Source organism: Syngnathus scovelli, chromosome 10 (assembly GCF_024217435.2).
Source record: "Syngnathus scovelli strain Florida chromosome 10, RoL_Ssco_1.2, whole genome shotgun sequence".
In the NCBI taxonomy this organism is placed as follows: Eukaryota; Metazoa; Chordata; class Actinopteri; order Syngnathiformes; family Syngnathidae; genus Syngnathus; species Syngnathus scovelli.
Genome location: NC_090856.1, coordinates 10,200,669 through 10,221,080, shown reverse-complemented (window position 1 = coordinate 10,221,080; position 20,412 = coordinate 10,200,669). Strand labels below are relative to the sequence as shown.

The window sequence follows — 20,412 nt, the reverse complement described above, 5'->3', positions numbered from 1 at the left end:
GGAAGTGCCACCTCCGGGGATGGAAGTCTACGCCGTCGCATGCCTGGAAGTCCACGCCAGTGCTTGGGGCCGTGTGGCAGTTAACTATTTATGTTATAGTTATTCGATATATTTCATTTCATGTAGCAACTTGTATATGTTTTTATCGTTACAGTTCAGTAGTTGTTGGCTCGTTGAACTCTTGTTTTGTTAAATAAAGAGCCGTTTACCAAACCCACGTCTTTCCTGGTACTTTGTTAACGCTACAGTATAGTTATATACTAGATCTGTGGAATAACGACGAGGCTGATGTCAGGACGCATGCGCGGCGTTGTTGACAAAGGTCGAGGAATTTGATCGATGGATTTAATGATTTCGAGTGACACAGATGGTTTGATAATATTATTGATTACATAATAGTTATTTGATATATAATTTATATATCGTTATATGGGCCTGTGGAATATTTTCAAGTGCAAGCGCTGTCAGCGGCGCGCACCCATTGTTGACAAAGGACGATCGATGGATTTAATGAATTGGAGTGACACAAATGGTTTTATAAATGTGTTATTTATGTAAAAGTTTTTTGAATAACTCTGAATGTTATGTCAGGCCTGTTCTCAGCTCTTCGTTTGTGTTTATGTCACGTTAGCATACCTATCGTTTAGCCCTACGATCCGGCCCACGTGGCCGTTTAATCCGGCCCGCCAAACCTGAATAAATTGATAAATTGTATTATTAATTTTTTGGGGGGGGGTCATTTTCCCTGCAATTACTATGTTTCCCCAGTAGATGGTGAAGTGCCCGCCCGCGCATTTATTCCCGGAAGCTGTGTCAGAAAGCTCGGTGCACAATTGCGTGTGTGTACTCAGTAGTACGGACGCGGCGCACTCCACGCTCTATTTCATCTATCAGTGCCGAATTTCGAGCGTAGGCTGTGACGTCAGTATTCTCGTAATTCGCGCGCTGAGCTTGCAGATACAGTTTTACGCTAATGCCACCCACAAACCTTCCCCTGGAATCCTTCCATTAAAATGAGTGGCCCGAAGAAAAGAAAGGTGGACACTGAGGGCCGAATGTTAAAAAAGAGTGGACAATTTGGCTCGACCTACGTGTGTGAGAAGACGTTCAGCCACATGAACGTCAACAAAGCCCGTCACAGATCTAGGTTAACGGACCGACACCTCGGCTCTATCCTAAGAATTACCACAACAAATTTTACCAGACTATGATGCACTAGCAAAAAAGCGAAACCAACAATACTATTGATTTCTTTATTACTTTATTAGATGTATTCTTTCACTGATTCTTCAAGATGATGTATTTGGTCAGAATGTTTGCCGTTGGATGTGATTTCGCCTCATTAGATAAACATATTTCATAAAGCTGACCTGCAGGCGCTGAAGTGATGGAAAATGTTATTCATCTTAACAGTGTCGTATTTAATAAGAATCACTGATAGTAGTTTTTTGGTGAAATATTTTTTTAATGCTGTTAATAAATGCATTTGCTTTCAATTTTTTTTTTTAATATCCATGCTTTAGTATCTACTAAAAGTAAAAACCTTTTATGCAATGACCTTTACATGTCATTTATATTACTTCACACAAACACTACATCCATCTGCTCCTGGTTGGGCCCCCGGTCAAAATTTAGAACCCAATTCGGCCCGCAAGTCAAAAAGTTTGCCCACCCCTGGTTTAGCCTGTTGTTGCTCGTTCATGTCTGTTCTTGATGTTGGATTTTGTCGGATAAATTTCCCCCAAAATGCGACTTATACTCCGGAGCGACTTATATATGTTTTTTTTCACGTTATTGTGCATTTTATGGCTAATGTGACCTATATTCCAGAGCGACTTTTAGTCCGAAATATACGGTAATTATTTATTTAAAATTTTTTCAACAGAATGTCCTCACTAACTTAATATTGGGATGCATGCGGACTTACATGAAAGTTGGGGATTTGCTCCCGGTCAAGAGGTTTAGTGACGGACAGCTGACCCGAGATGGGATTGATGATGAAGATGCCCGTCGGCGGCTGGTCGGCCCCGGGACCCGTCACGCTGTACCGCAGCATCCAGCTCTTGTCCCGGTCCGATCGGATCTGCGGCACAGACGCGGGCGACAGATGAAGTGCTTGAGTCTAACAGGAATGGACTAACGCAAAAACGGGGGTTGTTAAACTTTTTGGGCCCCGGGGCCACTTGCAGTCACGCCTGAAACGATATTGTGTTAAAATAAAAACATGGAAATACTCCAAGAGGTGAAGCTACATGCCAGCCCTCATCATTTTTTCCAGGGCCGCCCATTTTTACATTTCTATGGCATTGAGGGCTACGCACGGCATTTGGAGGTTAAGCAAACTGCTGGAGCGAGGCTGATGGGATGCACGGCGCGCAGAGATCAAAGATCGCTCGGAGTCTTGCCAAGCTGTGTGTAAGATAAACATGGACAATTATATTTTTTCTGCATGAGTGAAGGCCAGCTCGAAATGTACCGTCCAAGCTTTAATGTCCGCCAGGGCTCGCTGTTGGTTACCACGGCAACAGTGGATCGCTTTCATGTGTCAGAATTCCTGTTGCATTTTTTTCTTAAAGAGGATGTTTTCTCTCACAGGGTGAAGAATAATGAAAATGTACGTCTAGCCACCGGACCCGGCGGCGTGTAGGCTCGGAGCGAGGGTTAAGCGCCACGCCTCAGGGCTAGCTTTTACTTTCGGATCGCTGCAACTGTCAGACTGCATTAAATTGTTCGTATGGGGGAAAAAGATTTTCCCATGCTGATGTGTCCATTTTTTTATGTGAACAAACACTGCCCCCACAAATAAAAACACCAACAGTTAATAGTTGCCAATGTATGTAAATTAATTTTTGCCATTCTAATATTTGAAGGCTACTGTTGCAATACTTTTGCGGTGTCAGCTGGCACGTCCTTACTCTGACAAGGTCCTCGGGGAACTGTCCTCGCGAGTTCTCGGGCACGTTGATGGGCGGGATGACCCAGTCCCTCTTGACTCGCCGCAGAGCACCGTCGCCCCTGACGACCGCTGGGCTGCTTCTGCTGCTGCTGCGCCATGGAAACAGCATCTTGGTCTTCAACTCGGGCTGACTCAGTGTTGCGGCGCCGCGCTTCACCTGCAAGACAAGGTAAACAAGTGTCACTGCGTGCGCTATGGGACGCACAGGCAAACTGTCAAACATGCACACACGCTGACTGGAATATACGTAGTCTGTCATGCACACAGGCTGTTCTTCACACACACACACATTGTGTGACTGTCACACACAAGCACTATATCTGCCTCTCTCACACACACACACTCACTGTCTTATAGCATGCATGCGCACACACGCATACGCACACTGTGACTGAATGTACTGGACGTATTTCTGCTCTCATTGCACTGGCTTGGATTAATGCCCTCATTACTGCCCCTCTGATAAATGGCCGCCACCTGTCACTGTGCGTGTGCATGTGTGCTTGCGAATGTGTGTATGAGCGCACAGCTCCATCATGGTGGCGGGTCAACGCCGAGAAGCGACGCCTGAGGCTTCGCCCTGGCTCGTAATACAAAAGAAAAAAGCGCTTGACCTCAGACGTTTTCAGGCGCCGCTGGCCGGCTTAAATGTTGTCTGGGGAATAAACCATCATAAAAGCCTCATAAAAAGGGCATAAAAAGTAAAATCGTTTGTTGAATAGCATGAAAAACGCATTCTTAGGGGAAAGGACCATGAATGTGCGATAATTACAATTTAAGGCCACAAAAAAGTGTGGAAAAAAAAAGTGATCCACTTTGATCATTTGTCAACTGTTTTGTCATTGTGTTGTATATTTTACTCACACACAGCAAGATGAAAGAGGTATGAAGATTTTACATCACTGCTATGGCGCTACGTTAGCGGAGGTGTAGCTAGCTAGCTTTGTTTCACCACTGATCGATAAGACAGGAAAAAGGTTAATGCAAACTTTTTGATGCAAAGAAGCACAATTAAATACAGTCAGGATGATACAGAGAATGTTCAGAAGGGATAGCTATCGGCAGTGATTAAAGTTAACAGCGGCTCAGACGCTAACAGCTAGCTGCTATCAACTTGTGATTTAATTTACTGTTTTACAGTTGACTGCCTTTGTGGTTGTCCCATTGTCATATGTAAAAGGGCTTTGTTAACAGCTCCAGCTGGTGTGAAATGCGCTATATAAATAATGTTGTATTGTATAATGAAATGGCTAATAGGAAACGGTCAGGCGATTCTAACCATTTGCATCTTTTCGTCTCTCACCTCCACTAAAAGCGATATATACTATATAAGCAAGCACTTTCAGTTGACACTGCTGGATGGCTTCCAAGGCACGTTTAGACGAGAGGAGACAATCAAAGATGGGCTAAATGCGCGCTTATTAACAGCATTATGCGCAAAACAAACTACGAACAGATGGCTGGCTGTGTCTGCGGCAATCAACATTGTTCCAAACGAATGCCTGCCTGCTGTGATTTTTTAGTGCAGTGTGCATTGTTACAAGTGTGTAGTGTTCATGTTAAATGACTGATACCACCCTTGGGGGAGAAAATACAGCATCCTGATTTGGCCATTTGACTTCATACTGTAATAAGGACATACGATACATTTTACAATTCTACCCTTAAAAAATGATTTCAGTTCTGCAGGGCAATAATGCATGTGGCAAAGGCTCTTTAGAGCTTCCACTAACAACCAAGGCTACATTTAGCTCCTCCCTTAACAATAATTCTGGAAAAAGTGGTGCGTACTCTCAGCTGAAATCTTTTTGGGATGAACCGAACTTTACGGAGGTTTTAAGAGTTTTGAGTTTTTATTGGCATCATAACTAATGACACTGGAGACTATTTGTGTGTTGTTTTGTTGGACCTGACTGCAGTGTTTGCTGTATTCTGTTGGCTTGTTTGCAGCACCAGGTGGGCATTGGTGGCGCTCCAGATAGCTTTGATTCCAATTTGGCAAGCGGGACTTTTTGAGTTAGCCTTGGTTGCTCTGAGGCCTACTCTTCCCAAATGTTGTATTGCGTACCACAGGGTTCAATTTTAGGCCCCCTACTGTTTTCAATGTACAGTATTTGCTGCCTGTAGTTCTGTAGCAGTCCTCCATTTGTTTTTTTTAAGTCAGATTTTGACTTTACGTACAGCATGGTTTATGCAGCTGTGGTTGTTTTTAAAGTGCTCCAAAAAGAAAACTGAGTTGATATTCTCCACTTAGTAAAATAGTCACTCTCACCTGTCCACTCCCCGCCATGTAGGGCTGGACGAGAAGGCGCACTCTTGTCTTCCAGATCTGTCTGGTGCGAAAGTCTCGAGCGTATATCACCGCTACCTTCTCGCCTTCTCCCGCACGATTCACCGTGTAGACCACGCCCTCCTGGCTCACGTGAAAATTGGACTCATTGTCGGTATTGAGCCGCACCTTCCGTCCGCCGCTGCTGTCGTCGCAATCGTGGAAGCTCACTGAGGAAAAGATGGGAGACGGAGGTCAGTGAAAACACTCTTAGGTTGACACAATAGACAAAGTGAAGATTTTCCCGATACACTGTGTATGTCCCATAGTGCCACCTGCGGGTCATGTCATCTTTATCCAAACAAGACTTTGATGGTTTCGCAGTGGCATGTCAGCACAGCGTAAATGAGCTGACGCGCAGTATGATGTGCTAATTAAACAAGCCCTTCAAAGTGATGAAAGTAAATCCATTTAATCCTCCAATCAAAAACAAGACGTCAGCGCCGTCAGCTTTGTTCTGCCAAGAGAGCGGGGCGGGGTGCCCATGCTCGTATTACACCGCACCTGATTTACCCTTAATTGCAGTCGCAGACTCCCTTCACGCGTCTATTTTAAAAAAATACTCCCCCACTCTACATGGCTGTGAAAACAAGAGCTGCTTCCATTTTTACATTAACATTATTTTGTGTTACAAGCTATTAAAAAGTCTTTTTTACATCACATGATAAAAACAAGACATAAAATGGCGGTCGAATTTCCCATGATGCATCAGTTCTTGGAAAGCTGGTGCATCTGTCCCGCTCCACCCTCCTTTTTTCACGGACCTGCTGGCTGCAAATGCTCACTTATTATCTACGCCGGCGTGGAAAAACAGCCGCGCCGTCAGATTTAACACACCGCTGCTCCACATGCGAGCGCAAAAAGAAAGTGGAGCGGAACAAAGAAGATGTCGCTCGTCGTTATTGCTCGGACCGCCTGCATGGACTGAAAAACAAGCAGCCTCGGACGCACGGCAAATAATTTATGGCTTTCTTTTCTAACCTTTCACAGGACATCTTTACTTGTCTTCAACCATTGCGGCACAACAAGATCACCCAGTGGGTTTCATCTGTGCGTATTCACACTTTGAGGCCAGTCCGTTTAAAAAGAAGGGTCTGAAAAGTTACTAAAAATAACACCTGAGCTCCTGCGAAATAGGAAAGTAGTAAGTGAACATCCTCAGGCAAGTAACCCTCTACCAAAAGCTTAAAAATTCCAACAAGATGACACTAAATGCCCCAGCACAGTTTCTTCGCCCGCCCATGACTTTAAAGGTAGGCTGGGTGACGATTTGCTACTTTCAAATGATGCAAAAATAATGGCGTCATATCCCTCCTTTTAAGTAGTGGCCCACTTGGATCAAATTGAAGAATTGTGTCAGTTAACGCACTTTCAGCGGCAAGCTGGCACAACAAACGGGCGGCGAGCAAACACAGCGAGAGTCACCTCGATGTGTTTGGCGGCACGCTGACACGGACTTTGGCCACGGGGGATTTCGAGGCCCGCTCGGAGCGCCGATGGGGGGGATGGGATGGGAGTACACAGAACATTGGCCATGTGTAAAGATGGATTTCGGAGGCCAAATCCCGCCATAGTCGGCCGTGATAGGCTTAGCGCACAATAGATGCACACGTTTACATAAACACACACACACACACACACACGCAAAGAGCAAAGATTAAAAGTCAACAAAAGGAACTTAACCGGATTAAAGCCTCACTAGTGAATTTTTCCAAACAATTTTCCCTGTGCTAAATAATCACAAACGCTGCTCAACTTTTCAGGCTGGCGGCGTGTGTGCGACAGCTGGCTGGTGCTAGATAAAGTGTGTCTTGAAGCCCAGCCAGAGGTTGCGTCTTGGCACTGTCAGCCACCCGGGAATGTGGATAATATGATTTTTTCTTTTTTTTTCCGCCATGAATTTCATTAAGACGCTCTTCCTTCTCTCATACAGGCTGCACCTTTACACACAATGAACACTGAGGAAAATACTCAATTACACTTTGATTATCGTCGTCAAAACCCCAACAGAGGAAATGTGGTTGCACAAGTGTGCACACCCTCTTATAACTGGGGATATTACTGTATTCAAAACATTGCTGAATATTTTGAGAACCGATTATAGTCTGTGGATTATTCCATCGATTAATTGAATCATCCTATAAAAACAGGCTTTGAAAAATTATGCATATATAAATGCTGTAATAACATGTCTGAGATTTCACTTGTTGTGTGGGTGATCTGGAACATTAACTTGTGCAATAGAGGGGACATTTTGTAGTGTATTCACTAGAGATGGGTGAGTAGCGATACCAGTTACTAGTATCAGGCCAATACCGGCATTAATTTAAGTTATTGGGTGCCTGAGGAGGCTGCCGATACCAGACAAGTAAAAAAAAAAAAAAAATCCTCCTCAGCAGCAGTTGGCACAATACTGCAGCAATTTGACACGCTAGCGCATGATCATTTGCAAAGGTCTTTGCTCAGAATTTTATATATCAAAAGTACGAGAGGTAAAAGTACTCTGTATCGGCGAGTACACAAAGAGTGAATACTCATATCACTGATATCGGCGTGAAAAATATAGTATTGAACGTTCTTAATGTGCTGAAAAAATCCGAGAGTCAACTTTAAGGCCAAATCACCTCCACCCATTGTTAGCTTTAGCCTGCTAACAGCATCTGCTAGCTACTGTGCTCGCCAAGATTGCTAGCCACCGACAGACGAGCTGTGAAATCCAAATGAAAAGCTTTGATAAACAATCTGTGAGCACCAGGAACAACCATGAAATTGTTCCTGAAACAACCACCACCCAAGTGTAACATTTTATTGGCACCGTCCCGGTCTCCGTGGCAACCACCCAGGCAGGAGGATGGAGTCTCCAAGCAGCGTGTCAATTCCATCAAAACGGGAAACAAAAAAAAGCCAGGGCAGCAATTCACACTGCCTCCCGGCGCCACAGGCCGATGGATGAACGGACGGCAATTAGCGCCGTGACAGGCCGAGGCCGTTACCTGCTGTTCACACGTTTGTCCATTCATGGACTCCACAGGTGGCAGCGTTAATTCGCCCATAAGAAATCCATACGCACACTTTTGCGGTGGCGGTGGTCCAGCGGCAATGCGAGCCTCAGCTCCACCACTGCCATTCATCTTTTTATGACTGTCAGGAAATATGCTCCCAGGCGTATTGCCAGCTCTGCGCAAATCAACGACTGCAGCACAGAAAAGCTGGAAATTTAAAATTTGTTGATTTTCTTTGAGAAAATTACAAAAGAGTTCTGTAGGGAAGTCAGCACAAATAAACTGATGACATTTTAAAAAAATGGAAATTCGGCATTCCTTTTGGAAAACTAGCACAAGTTCTCAAAGGCACCTTTTGTTGCCTACTGCATTCCAAAATCTTCAGTTTGGAATAAGTACAGTGCAACAGAACATTGGAAAATCGCAAAATCAGAAATGGCGCACTAGGCAATTATTTATGAACATCTGTGAAAATTGTCAGATTTCCCAGAAATGTAAAATGTCACACAAATAAACAACAAAGGGGTCTGACTGTTTAATTAGCAATACTCGCGCGGACGTGAGCGTAGCCAAGCACCCAAAGAAGCGCTCAGGCTTCCGGTGGCGAGGCCATCTCCTCGGCATCAAACGAGATGTTTTCATTCCGTTTATGTGGCGGCAGCACGTCATGCCCAGGCGCACGGCGGCCAAGTGACAGCAGAGAAGCGCTGAGTCGCCGCGAGATGTAAATCCACTTTATGATGGACATATAAATCTGAGCGAGAAGTGCTTTAAGGAAGGGCTGCTCTCAAAGCCAGTCGCCATCTGTTATTGCGACAGTCCAGGACACACAATCAATATTTGGAGCGCCGCGCTACGACAAGCGCTGATGGGCCGGGCCCGCACCGGTGGCCAAATGAGATTTACTACATTACGCTTCTTTATTTAATTGTGCCAGCGCCTGCGCGGAGACGCCAAAGAGCCCGCGGGGAAATCAAACCGCCCGCCGCATTTTTCATTTCATTTTTAATAGAGCCGTTCGGTTTATAAGGACACAATAGATGACGAGCACGTCGGCCGCCGTGCGGCGTATTTAAGATGACCATAATTGGCTTTTAGCTCGACGCCACCTTGCCTTGCCAAAGGAGAAATTTCACAATCGCTCCCGAGCTAGTTGAGTTGAGTACCGTAGATGGAACCCTATATACGAAATGAACGACACCCGGGTAGGGTTCCAAAACCATTTTTCAATTTACTGTTGAATCAGTTATACAGCTCACGATATAAAAGCTCCTATCTAGTGCAAAAGATCCCAACACGGCTCGAGTCTGTTCAACTTGGACGCCTTTCAGACACATTCGACGGTGCCGGACTCGCAAGTTATTCGTCGTTACTGAACGCCAAATTCAGAAACTTCTTGAAAGCGTCAGACGGCGCCCCGGTTATCTTAGATAAAGAAAAGAAACATACCGTATTTGCCGGTGTACAGGTCGACTCGGTGTATAAGTCGACCCCCTAAAATTCGACGGAAATTTACGATTTTATGATATATCCTTTGTATAAGTCGAGCTCAATTGTTGCATTATATTAAACTTCAAAATTCAATATGCGAAATTTATTGACGAAATGTGTTCAAATTCCGGGAGGCCGTGCGCATGCGGCTGTTTATAAGCACCGCGGAGGAGATTGCGGCCGGCGAGCTCGCGCACGCCGCCCGGCACCAACGGGAGGCCGGAAATAGCTCCAAGCCGAGCGGATCGGCACTTTATAAGCACCGCGGAGGAGATCGCGGCGCCTCATTCGACTTCCAGCGGCCGGCGAGCTCGCGCACCCGCCCGGCACATCCGGGAGGCCGTGCGCACGCGCCAAGTGGCCGAAAATAGCCCCCGCCGAGCGGATCGGCTGTTTATAAGCACCGCGGAGGAGATCGCGGCGCCTCATTCGACTTCCAGCGGCCGGCGAGCTCGCGCACCCGCCCGGCACATCCAGGAGGCCGTGCGCACGCGCCGAGTGGCCGAAAATAGCCCCCGCCGAGCGGATCGGCTGTTTATAAGCACCGCGGAGGAGATCGCGGCGCCTCATTCGACTTCCAGCGGCCGGCGAGCTCGCGCACCCGCCCGGCACATCCGGGAGGCCGTGCGCACGCGCCGAGTGGCCGAAAATAGCCCCCGCCGAGCGGATCGGCTGTTTATAAGCACCGCGGAGGAGATCGCGGCGCCTCATTCGACTTCCAGCGGCCGGCGAGCTCGCGCACCCGCCCGGCACATCCGGGAGGCCGTGCGCACGCGCCAAGTGGCCGAAAATAGCCCCCGCCGAGCGGATCGGCTGTTTAGAAGCACCGCGGAGGAGATCGCGGCGCCTCATTCGACTTCCAGCGGGCCGCGCACTCGCGCACGCCGCCCGGTTCAAATTTTCTAAGTGCAACGCACAATGAGAAGCATGAGAAACGGCCTTGGTTACCATCACATTTGAAGCGATGAATACGAAGTTAAATTTTATGACTCGGTGTATAAGTCGAGGTCGATTTTTTTCGTCGATTTTGGATCGAAAAAGGTCGACCAATACACCGGCAAATACGGTAAGAAAAGGGAGAGGACAAAAACAAGTCCCAAACCCAAACACACACAAAAAAAGTCTCGAGAAAGAGCCAGACTCAAACAACGATTTGAATACTTTACATTGCAGCCCAGGCACAGAGTGGGCGATGGCGGTCTGGCGCTCTACAAGTTTACGTGCGATTTCCAAATAAGGCATCCGACATCCAATGACGTCACGGTAGGCACGCCTATCCCGCTCACAGCCACCAGGGGGCGTGATTGCATGCGATCTGACGACTGCTACTCATTTCTTTCTCAGGTGACACCATCACCAGCTATTATTGTGAGATAATTGCATTTTCTCCTGTTTGTTTCCAAGATGATTATGGCGAGAAAAGCGATTTCCCCCGAGGCATCCATCTCGCATTGGATTTTTCGACCGGAACCGAGAGTTGAGACTTCCCAGGTAAATTACAATTCGTGCTTCAGTGACTGAGCGACTAATGGCTGCAGCCATGACCGTGTGCGCGCACACACACACGCACACACACGCACACACACACACACACACACACACACACACACACACACACACACACACACACACACACACACACACACACACACACACACACAGAGTGTGAATGGAGTCATTCATTGGTCCGCTCGTTGCCCCTCGAAAATAGATCACCACTTGAATTTGGACGAATCAAGCGCACCTTTTGTTCGTCTCTGGACGTTTAGTGTTCCCCCCCAAGGGAGGAACCTCACTTGGATGGTGAAGGGGTAATTTTACCCCTGCAGGAAAAATGATCCTGAGTTTTCAAGGCCGGCGTTAAACGACGTAAATCTTGTTGGTGGAGGAAATCAATGGCGGTGCCGCAGGGGATGAACAGCACAAACACACACACGCGTGCAAACACACACGCGCGTACTTAAGAAAGAGATAAAGCAGCGTTTTGGCGCATCTGAGGCGTCTGGACTGCTTTAATATTTCTGACCACTACAATTTGAGTTGTTAGCTACGTGAAAGCGCACCGAGTGAAAACGTAGACTCAATTAGCTCAACTCCAAGCCCACCTCATATATATACAGTCCCCCCTCCTCCTCCTCCTCCATTCACATCCACGCACGAACACTCATACACTGGTAGCGGTTAGTAAGATGTGAGGTCGGGCATGCAGGCATCATTCATTTAGCAGCAAATGGCTGAGAGAGCCAAAGCGAAGGGAGGCGGGGGAAGACAAATTGGCGGACGGGATTTAGCGCAAGACAAAAGAGAGGAAGAGAGAGAGTGAGAGCATCGAAGGGACTACACACAAACAATCAGTACAGACAAACACACACCATCTTGAACTGCGGCGCTGGGATTTGTAAACTCTGTGTAGAGATTATAATGAGAAACAGGCCTTGCACACACACACGTGCGCACACACACTCGAGTGAAGGCCTCGTGTGCTTACTGTGTTTTAATGTGATGAAGAGAAGCCGCGACTTTTCTCAATGTCAGCATTTTTGTTGAAGAACAGTACAGAAGCTGGTAAAGCTTTGACAATTTGCCACAAAATGAAATAAGTATAATTGCTTTCCTTGCCAGATAAAGAAGAGAGAAGATAAAAGCAGAGCGATCATTTGCTTTCCTTGAGGAAATATTTGACTGCTTAAAGGGTAACTGAAGGCAAAACTTTACTTTGCCATAATGTGTTCGATGTGCCTCCGAGAGTCTAAACACGCAATTCAAACAAATTTTGTGGTTCTTCCGCATGTTTTGCTTCAATATAACGGATGTCGTGCTGACTTGCGCGTGTCAACGTTGCGAGCGCTCTTGTCCCCGCTCGTTTTGTGTACACCCTTGACGACGTCGCTTGCTGACAGCTCTCGCCGGGCGAAGACGATAAGTGATGGAGAGCACGCCGCAGAGGCGCTAACAAGCGGAGGAGGAGAGAGCAGCAGGAAGGAAAGGCGCATTCAGTGAGGAGGGATGAAGGGATGGAGCGAAGGGAAGGTGGGAGGCAGCGCTTTGATTTGGGATCCCCATCTCGCTCCATCCCGCATGCAGCTGCCAGGCTGATGTATGAGGCCGGAAGAAAGGAGGACACGGTCCCCCCTCCCTCCCCCCTCCCTCCCTCTCCACGCCGCAAGAGCAGCCAGCCACTCTTAAAGGCTCATTTCTGCTACACGTGAGAAAAAACACTTCTGTCCAAACGTGTTTGAGCAGGTTTTATGTTCGAATTGTTTCTGGGACAATCAACAGATAAAAATGGGTACATTTGAAAACATTTTAAAAATGTATAATTATACTAAATCATACAATGGTGCCGATAAATAATTATTTTGGCTTCTTCATATTTTCTATTCCATAATAATTTTAAAATACTTACAAGGGGCTGTATGTGGTCCACATGCCATACTTTGCGCACCTTTGATTTTGATTAGGAGTGGCGCCCTCTAGTGGACTCAATGATAAAGGTCCAGCAGCAGTCACATGTTTACAATTTTTAAAATCTATTTCGGCACGTACTGGGAGCAGAAATGAGGCTCCAGTGGGAGGACATGCTTGCCTGGTGTGTGCATGTGTGTGTGTGTTGGCTTGAACGGTGGGGGTTTTCCAGCGTGTGTGCATGCGTGTGCGGTAGTCGTATCACCGATGTACACTTGCTGCCTTAATAGGACGGATGGATGGGAAAACCACCAAGGTCAGAGAAGCCGGGCCTGTTGCTCGCCACAGGAAGTGCAGAATCGCTGCTGACCTCGGGGTGACTCATACACACAACACAACACACACACACACACACACACACACACACACACACACGCACTTAGCAAGGGGGGGGGGACAGTTCTCTGACTAACATGCTGCCCTGGCAGCTGTATCAACTTTCCCTTCCCACATTTTGTTTTTGTTTGCTGGCGTAGTGAAACAGAAACCTGACTCAGTTCCCCGAAACCGTTTTCTCTGTTTTACGGCGAAAAACACTCCAAATAACACTTAAAAAAATGGCGACAGAGAATCTTTTACAGCCTTATCAAAAAGGTAAATTCAAGATATCCAAGGAACTTGTTTAGGGGCCGTGTGGTTCAAATTTGCGGGTGTATTTTGACTTGAAATAATCCACAGTGTCAAAAAATGTACGTACTTGCTCATCCCTGCACAATATACAAGACAAATAAATATCATGATCTCTCCTCTTAACAGTTAGTCATGACAGATGTGCAAAAGTCACTAGAAATAATCCACAACAATCAATAATCCGCAAAGAAAAATACACAATTTAAACTTGTCATACAATTACTGTAATGGGATTTTTTTAGAATAAAAAAAAATATCTATATTTTGCACAATAGAATAATATACGTAGTCCAAAAATAATCCATGACTGTGGTGTGGAGTGGAAAATGCTGAGTTGTGCTACGTCTCCCAGAAATACCCGCACACACACACAAAAAAGGCCACTAATAAGATGAAGGAGGTTTTTTCCACTCCCGGTGAACATCAACGGTAAGCATTTTCAAACAATTGGCTTCACCGTATTATCACCATTTCCTGTTTCCTGGTGGCTATCAGTCAACCGTCACCTTTGACCTCCTTTCCCATCATCGCCCAGTGCCATCAAATTTGTCTGTCTGTTCCCTAACGCGCACATGCTCTGCTCCAATTCAGTAATTCACAATAGAAGAAAAGATCCTCGCGAGTGTCAAGAGCTGATTCTCAAACAATGCGTCGGCCTTTTTGGGTGGGTCGCGGATAGCTCGTAAACAATCGACAGCACACTGAATGTTTTCTGAAGATGCTAATTCCATTTTTAGACCAATAGGATTTTTTTTCTATTGTATCCTATGCACCGCCCCCCCACGAGGAGTACCGCTAAAAAATTTAAATTGCTGTAACTTGTTTGGTGGTAATGATGCAAACACGGCCGGCCGGCTGACAGTTGTGCCTCGTTGATGTTGCCGTTGTTGTTTTTTGATTCGTTTGTTCGACTGCGGCGGTGCAGCGGCTCCAGACGCTCTCGCCTTGTTCTACTCGGCCGCGTCTGGACAAGCTCAGTCAAGCGTGAACGCAGACACACACACACATGCGCACACACACACATGCGCACACACACACATGCGCACACACACACACACATTCACACACATACACACACTCAGCTTTGTGTGATTGGAAGCTCTTACTGGTCTCATCTGTCCAAAGTCACTTTTTGACCTTTTTTTCAAGAGGAGCAGAGACTTTTTCTTTGGTTGTATTTTCACAGTCCAAAGGTTCGAATCAATTTGGGTTCCTCACAAAAAGTGAACCTTAAGCTTCCTCTTGACATTCTCGCATCGATCTGTGTTTTTGAGAAAACTGGAGTTGAGGTCTCCAAGCAAAAGTCTAGTTCTTTTTCTGACTGCTTGAAGGGCTATCGGCCGGAAAACCACAGACGTCAAAGGAGGCTGACAACCCTAACCTTGATTTGAAGCTGTAATTTGAAAGCCTTAACCTTGTTTGAAAGCTTAACCATGAATTGGAATCTTAACACTTTGCTTGCACCACTCATCTGCAACTTACTTTGAAGCCTCGGCCACGCCTTGAAACTCCGACTTGAAACCATTTTGAAAACAAACGATTTTGACAGCCTAACTTTAAAAATGTAATGCTAGTGTGGAAGCTAACTTGAAAGCCCGATTTTAAACTGTTCATATTTTGACAGACTAAAGCTGACTTGACACCCTAATCCAAGCTCAAAAGCCTAACTTGAAGGGCAGCACGGTTGTTATTGTTCCGGTACTTTCCTTCACTCAAAACAAAACAAAAAGTGAGGAGAAGTTGGAGAGTCCCACTCATTCCACTCAAAGCCAAACTTGAGCCAAACAAGTTGCTCCAAATCAAATCAATTTGAAACTCGAACCCTCATATGGTTGAAAACCCTAACTTGAAACCATCAATTTGAAACCCTACCCCTTGTCTGAAATGGTCCAATTTATTACCCTACCTCAAAATCCCCCAACGTGAAACCTGAAGTTAAACCCTTGAAAGCCAGCTGAGTTGATAAAAAATGCATCAACATCATTTCCTTCATGTAAACTTTTATATTTATTTTTATTTTTTTTAAATTAATCTCTCCCAGTGCAAATAAACAGCTCCTGCTTTCAGCCGAAAATCAAATGTAAATATTTAAGTCCCCTCAATCTTAAACTTAAGCTGCCACCACTGTGCATAAGCTGCACTTTTTTTTCAAACTCTTTTTAAATCCTGTTGCTGAGTTGAGGCCAAATATTTGCATGCTTGTGATTAAATGCGCACACGCACGCACGCACGCACGCACGCACACGCGTGGATGTATTCATGTCTTTCGCTCCAAGTTCAAGTTGCAAGTTGAGTAACATCCACACGCTTGGCAGCCAAAGATGAGTTTGGGACTTTTGGGGGGATTTTCACATCACATTAAAATAGCTTCTTTAAATTTTTTTTTTTTTTTTTAAAAACAAGCGTACACAAATCTGCCTAACCTAAATAAAATTATCTTTTGTTTTCCAATTTGCAATTGAATTAAAAATAATACAGTCTAAAGTATGTGTATGTTTACATTTCATTTCAATACAAAATATAAAATTGACTACAATGTTTGTTAAGCACTGGGGAAACAAAGAAAACAAAAACAAGTAAAAAAAATAAATCCACAACTAATTATGCATAATACGACGATGATTGTTTTTGTTTTCGGGCAAGTATACGGACACCTATGTCACTTGGCAAACTGATGAAAATAATTTCTTCAAGTCAACAAACTGCTGTGTGTGAGTGTGTGTAGGCTGCTGCGCCTAATCTCAGTTTTTGCCAAAGTCCCCCCCTATCCCCAATCGGCATTGTGGCTCAAATGGCGACACTCCTCTTCAACAAGCGCCAACCACCAACGGGAGATTACGACTCCGTCTGTGTGCCTGTAAGCGTGTGCGACTGACCGTTGGCGACGGCCCGTCCCTGCTCCAGCTCTCCCTCCGTTGTCTTCACGGTGTATTCCTCCTGCGAGAAGCCTCTCAGGCACGGCAAAGGAGGCCCGCCCAGGACACCCACCTGCATGCGACAAAAGACAAAGGCGGGATGAGCATCCAAGAAGAGATGCAACATACATTTTGGGCGAGAGCGAGTCACAAATCGATATTGGCAAACTTACGTAATTTTCTGCAGAATGCAACAAAGACTATTGACAAAAAACTTATTGAGCTTCTATTAGTCAACTCATAGGCATGTGAAGCCCTTTGAGATGCCTCCGTGGTTAAGGGTAAATCAACTTGACATGTTTTTTTAGAAGATTTTACTAATGTTGCTAATCAGCCTGATGTCAAAACATTGCTACATCAAAAGAGACAACCAAAGACGCAACTAATTGTAAATTCTGTAAAACAGAACCAGTAACTGCTCATGGAGCCAACACGATTGAAACAACCAAGCAACCCACTCTTGTATACAATTAATCAAAAGTATAAGATTAGTGATGTCAGGAAGTGGAAGTTATTGCAACATGGGAAGCAAGCAACGAAATCCAGTGAAAGACAAGCATCCCTGTGGGAAAAATAACTGCAGCGCACGTAATTAATGTGGTCAGATCATTGTGATGATCATTAGCGTGTCTCCTGTTGTTTTCGACATGGACCTTGGTGCCCCCCCCACGTCTGACAAGCATCTGTTGAAGCTTGTTACTGCACTAATGGGTTATCAGCATGTGTGTGTAAGGGGGGGGGGGGGATTAAATGGTGGGCACAGAGGGGGATGGTGGGGGCGGGGTCGTATGGCCACTGATTTGCTTCCACTTAACCTAGAAACTTGGATTTAGCATAGCCGGATTATGTCAGCAGGAAGTCATCACTGGTTGCAAATGGAGCCGCCAGCAATGAAGTTGAAATAACCCACAATCATACAATCAGTCAAATATTGAACTATTGGGTTAAAATCAACCAACCCATCTTGCTTGGGTCCGACGAACTATTGACGGGATGGTGTTGTATTGTTTACCCACCGGCTGGGTTAAAAATAAACCAATTTGTTATTTTTGACCCAACTGTTTTGAGTGTGTACAAATAGAATTAATTATGACACCCAGAAGTAATCTAAATAAAAGATATAGTGTAGATAGAACTATTGCTTGAACTGGAAAGGATAGCTAGCAAGATAGATTAATACCAATAGACATGGACTATCAAATATAGCTACTCGTCTAGCAAGCTATATATTTGGCGAGATAGAACTCATCAACGTAGATCCAACTTGCAAAGATGGCTCGAACTAGTAAAATCTACTTGAGATAAAAGGACAGCTGAACTAGTAAAGCTAGAACTATAGACAGACAAAACAAGTGTACTGTTGATTAACTCAGACACCGCAGATAAAACTAACTATAGCTACAACTAGTAAAACGAGATAGGTAGCTAAACAAAAGCTTTGACCATACAGTACATAGTTGAGATTTACTAAACGTTAAATGAACTAGTAGATCCAAATAGTGAAGATAGCTTTCTATGAAAATAGATGAAATATAGATAAGGCCAGTAAAGAAAAAAAGGGTAAAGCGGGTAGGGCAAGAAAGAGACCAATTAGAGAGAATAAGTAAATGAGCACAAACCGAGAACGAAATAGCAGAAGAGATTTGAACAGTTATCATAATTGAAGTGTGCGCGCGCGCGCGTGCGTTGATCAATGCATGTTGCCTCCCACCCTCCAGCAGCCACAGTGCAAATAATGAAACGTTGGCATCTCATAATGACTGACAGGATCGCCATGGTAACATCAACACCATCACGGGTTGGTCTCAGATCAGCAAGGCGAATCATTTTGTGTACAGTACAATCCTTCATCGTCATGATGAGCTGCTCTCAGACCAGCCAGAAGCCCCATCGGCGTGACTCCAGCGCACTGTACAGCGCAGCTCGCACACAAAAGCAAGCAGCCACTATCAGAGCATCTGTGATGTGTGCTGCAGCCGGGTGGGCTCCAAGATGATGCGCGGTGAGGGTCTCAGTATGACGCGCGCGCGTGCGTGTCAATCATGCGTGTGTGCGCGCACCTGCAGTGAGGCCGCCATGAGCGTCCAACAAATCCAGACTGGCCGCATGTCGTGCTCGTTTCTCGGGATCCTGCGTCCCTCCAGCCGCCCGCCTCGCCTGAACTGTGAGGCTCTGCGCTCAGCTGACGAGCCAGACCCCCACAAAGCGTTCCCCCGCCTTCTTTTTTCCTCCCTTGCCTCCTCCTTCTTTTCCTCGTCCTCATCCTCCTCCTCGTACACTGTGCCCGGCCTAAGCGCATCTCTATCGCCCCCTACCGTTTACACCCATGGCAAGCGTTTTGCTCAGCGAGGAGACATTTTTCCATCTCAGAGGCTTTGAATGCAATACATTGAGTGTGAGCTATTTTGGAGTAAAAATGTTTCGCTGTAAATTTGGTTTAATCAACATTGTATCTAATAACTTAGAGAAAGAACTATTAAAGCCTTATACAGCTATAAGCGATAGGATATACTACTTCATGAAATCTGACAACAAATTTATTTATTTTAGTTAATTTATTAATCTTATTTAACCTTCATTTAACCAGGAATGCCCCATTGAGATGACAAAAAAAATGCATGATTTAGTTTTAATTAATTCCTTGCCAAGTGGCCAAACATTTCTGGAGCACATTGTTGCAGCATTTGAGCATGAATGCATGTATGCTTCCTGTACACAAATCACAATACGTTTTATAAAGAAAATTTTACACACACTGTCACAGAATTGAAGCACAGAAGCGTAGGAGGTTCTCGGTAAAGATCACAGAGTTGAAGATGTTTTCACTGCAAATCGAAAAGAAAAAAACTAACAAAAAAACAAAAGCAGGCAATAGCAAGCAGCAAGCTTGGCAATGCAACGCAACCTCCCAGAAACATTTTTCAAAATGTTGCGTGACCCTGGCACCAACTATTAACATGACTTCCTCTGAATTTTTAAATCCATACTATAATATGGCTGGTGGTTGCCAGCTTTTATAAACACTACGCGTGCATGGCACGCCTGGCTACTGAGGATGTGGGGGAAAGCTGCAGGAGATTCAGGCTGCCTTGGAAATAAAAAAAAAAAAATTAAAAAAATAAAACATGAAAAAAATAAAAGTCGGATTTGGGACGCGGCGACGGAACACAAAGAACGGCTTTGAAAGTGTGACGAGAGGAAGAAGAGGAGCGAAGAGGAGGAAGACGACAAAAAGTGATGTTGTGATTTGGCTCACATAAACGTGGGATGGGGATTTGGACAAAAACAAAAGGAAATAAATTGGCCCTGCTGCATCAATAAAGGATATTAAAAACGTGTGTGTGCGCGCATGTGTGCGTGTGTACGTGTGTGTGTAAGAGCGCAGGTGTGTCTTGTGGTGCACGTTTGCTGCCCGTGTTTGTGCGAACTCCTCATGGCCTCTTTCCTCCCGGTGTCCATCCACTCGTCCTCCTTATCGTCTTTTCCATTCTTCCCCCTCTCTTCTAAGTAATCTTTTCTCTCCCAGATTGTTGTGTTTGCCCGCAGGCGTTTTCATCTTCATCTGTTTGCTCCCTCGATGCTTGCTCGCTCGCATGCTCCTCACACAAACTCAGAAATGCGCCA

General features: G+C 45.3%; 1 protein-coding gene across 1 annotated transcript in view; it reads right to left on the bottom strand.

Moving 5' to 3' along the window:
* LOC125974037 (cadherin-2) overlaps nucleotides 1-19,025 on the bottom strand; it is a 28,798-nt gene extending 9,773 nt beyond the window's left edge. Inside the window, exons 1-5 of the mRNA XM_049728819.2 lie at nucleotides 18,849-19,025; nucleotides 16,750-16,861; nucleotides 5,229-5,455; nucleotides 2,916-3,113; nucleotides 1,928-2,083 (exon numbers count right to left, since the gene is read on the bottom strand). Of these exons, the coding sequence (XP_049584776.1) occupies nucleotides 1,928-2,083; nucleotides 2,916-3,113; nucleotides 5,229-5,455; nucleotides 16,750-16,861; nucleotides 18,849-18,896 (741 nt within the window). The 5' untranslated portion in view covers nucleotides 18,897-19,025. The remainder of the gene's footprint in view (nucleotides 1-1,927; nucleotides 2,084-2,915; nucleotides 3,114-5,228; nucleotides 5,456-16,749; nucleotides 16,862-18,848) is intronic.
* Between the last annotated feature and the right edge of the window lie 1,387 nt (nucleotides 19,026-20,412).